General features: G+C 66.5%; 1 protein-coding gene across 1 annotated transcript in view; it reads right to left on the bottom strand.

Annotated features, from left to right (window-relative positions):
• The window catches only part of LOC112956258 (potassium voltage-gated channel subfamily H member 2-like), a gene marked incomplete at its 5' end in the record, with an annotated part of 23,991 nt that overhangs the window by 9,880 nt on the left and 12,245 nt on the right, over positions 1 to 1,866 (bottom strand). Inside the window, one exon of the mRNA XM_026049758.1 lies at positions 1,076 to 1,501. Within this exon, the coding sequence (XP_025905543.1) occupies positions 1,076 to 1,501 (426 nt within the window). The remainder of the gene's footprint in view (positions 1 to 1,075; positions 1,502 to 1,866) is intronic.

The raw sequence follows: 1,866 nt of genomic DNA, 5'->3' as shown, positions 1-1,866 counted from the left end.
GGTCAGCACCGCGGCGCCGCCCCCCAGGGCAACCCTGCAGCGCCCGGGGCCACGCGGGCAGCCCTGCACCCGGCTCGGCCCTCGCGGGGCCAGACCCACATTCGCCCGCAGCTGCGCTCGGCGCCCGCGCCGGCACCGCAGCCCTCCCCTGCAGCCGCCCCGGCGGGACGTGGGTCCTGCGGGCGCCGGGCACCTGCAGAGCAGCCCCCGGCGCCGGGAGGGCGCACGGGGCATCCGGGGGGACATGGGGCAACCGGGGGGACATGGAGCAGCGTGGGGATGGGGAGAAAGCTGGGGATACGGAACAACTAGAGGGACATGGAGCAACCTGGGGACACAGAACAACCTGGGGACATGAAGCAACCTGGGGGACATGGAGCAACCGGGGGGACATGGGGCAACCGGGGSCACATGGAGCAAYGTGGGGACAGGGAGAAAGCTGGGGATACGGAACAACGAGGGGGATATGGAGCAAGCTGGAGGACAGGGAGGAACCTGGAGACATGCAGCAACGTAGGGACAGAGAGAAACCTGGGGATACAGAACAACCAGGGGGACACAGAACAACCTGGGGACATGGAGCAACCTGGGGGACATGGGGGAATGTGGAGCAAGCTGGGGGACATGGAGGAACCTGGGGGACATGCAGTAACATGGAGAGGCAGGGAGCAGCTTGGGGATACAGAACAACCGGGGGGACAGGGAGAATCTTGGAGACATGGAGCATCCTGGGGACGCAGAAAAACCTGGGGACATGAAGTAACCGGGGGACAGGGAGCAATTCCAGGGACGTGGGGGAACATGGAGCAAGCTGGGGGACATGGAGGAACCTGGGGACGTGCAGCAACATGGGGACAGGGGACAACACGGGGTCATGGGGGAATGTGGAGCAAGCTGGGGGACATGGGGCAAGCTGGGGGACATGGGGCAAGCTGGGGTGCACAGTGCAAGAAGGGGGCCATGCAGCAAGCAGCGTTGGGGGGAGCCAGCAGCGCCCCACACAAAGGGGCGTCCCTGTCCCCGTCCCCGTCCCCGTCCCCGCCGCGCTGCGGGGCACGCGGCTCCGTGCCGGTACCTCCTCAGAGCCGGAGCCGAAGATGAGCAGGTCGAAGGGGATGGCGGCCACCATGTCGATGAGGAACCAGCCCTTGAAGTAGTGGATGGCGATCTTGGCGGGGTGGCTCACCACCTCCTCGTTGGAGTTGACGTAGGTGGTGCGGAAGTTGATGAGGATGTCGATGATGAACATGATGTCCACGATGAGGTCCACCACGTTGAGCGGGCTGCAGGAGTAGCCGCAGTTGCGGCGCTGCGCCTCCTCCTGGTCGTTGAGCAGGAAGGCGGCCGAGTAGGGCGTGAAGATGGCCGTGTAGATGACGAGCAGCAGGATGAGCCAGTCCCACACGGCCTTGAAGGGGCTGTAGTGCAGGATGGTCCATTTGTGGATGCGCGGCGCCTGCAGCTTGTACTCGGGCAGGACGTCGGCGCCGAGCGAGAGCACCTGGGGGCGGGCAGGGGGTCAGCGCCGGAACGGTGCCCGGGGACCCCCGACTGCGCACCAGCCTGCAGCGCTGCACCAGCCTGCAGCGCTCCTGCAGCCGCAGCGCCGCGCGGAGCAGAGGGAAGGTGGCACAGCGCGCACAGCATGGCACGGCACTGCACGGCATTGCATGGTATGGCACAGCGTGCACAGCACGACATGGCACTGCACGGCATGGCACGGCACTGCACGGCATGGCACGGCATGGCACTGCACGGCATGGCATGGCATGGCACAGCGTGCACGGCATGGCACGGCACTGCACGGCATGGCATGGCAAGGCACAGCATGCACGGCATGGCACGGCACTGCACGGCATTGCATGG

The sequence above is a fragment of the Nothoprocta perdicaria genome, unplaced genomic scaffold, assembly GCF_003342845.1.
Source record: "Nothoprocta perdicaria isolate Ctin4 unplaced genomic scaffold, notPer1 scaffold_610, whole genome shotgun sequence".
NCBI lineage: Eukaryota > Metazoa > Chordata > Aves > Tinamiformes > Tinamidae > Nothoprocta > Nothoprocta perdicaria.
Note: the sequence above shows the minus strand (reverse complement) of the source record. Positions and strands in the feature narration are given on the sequence as shown.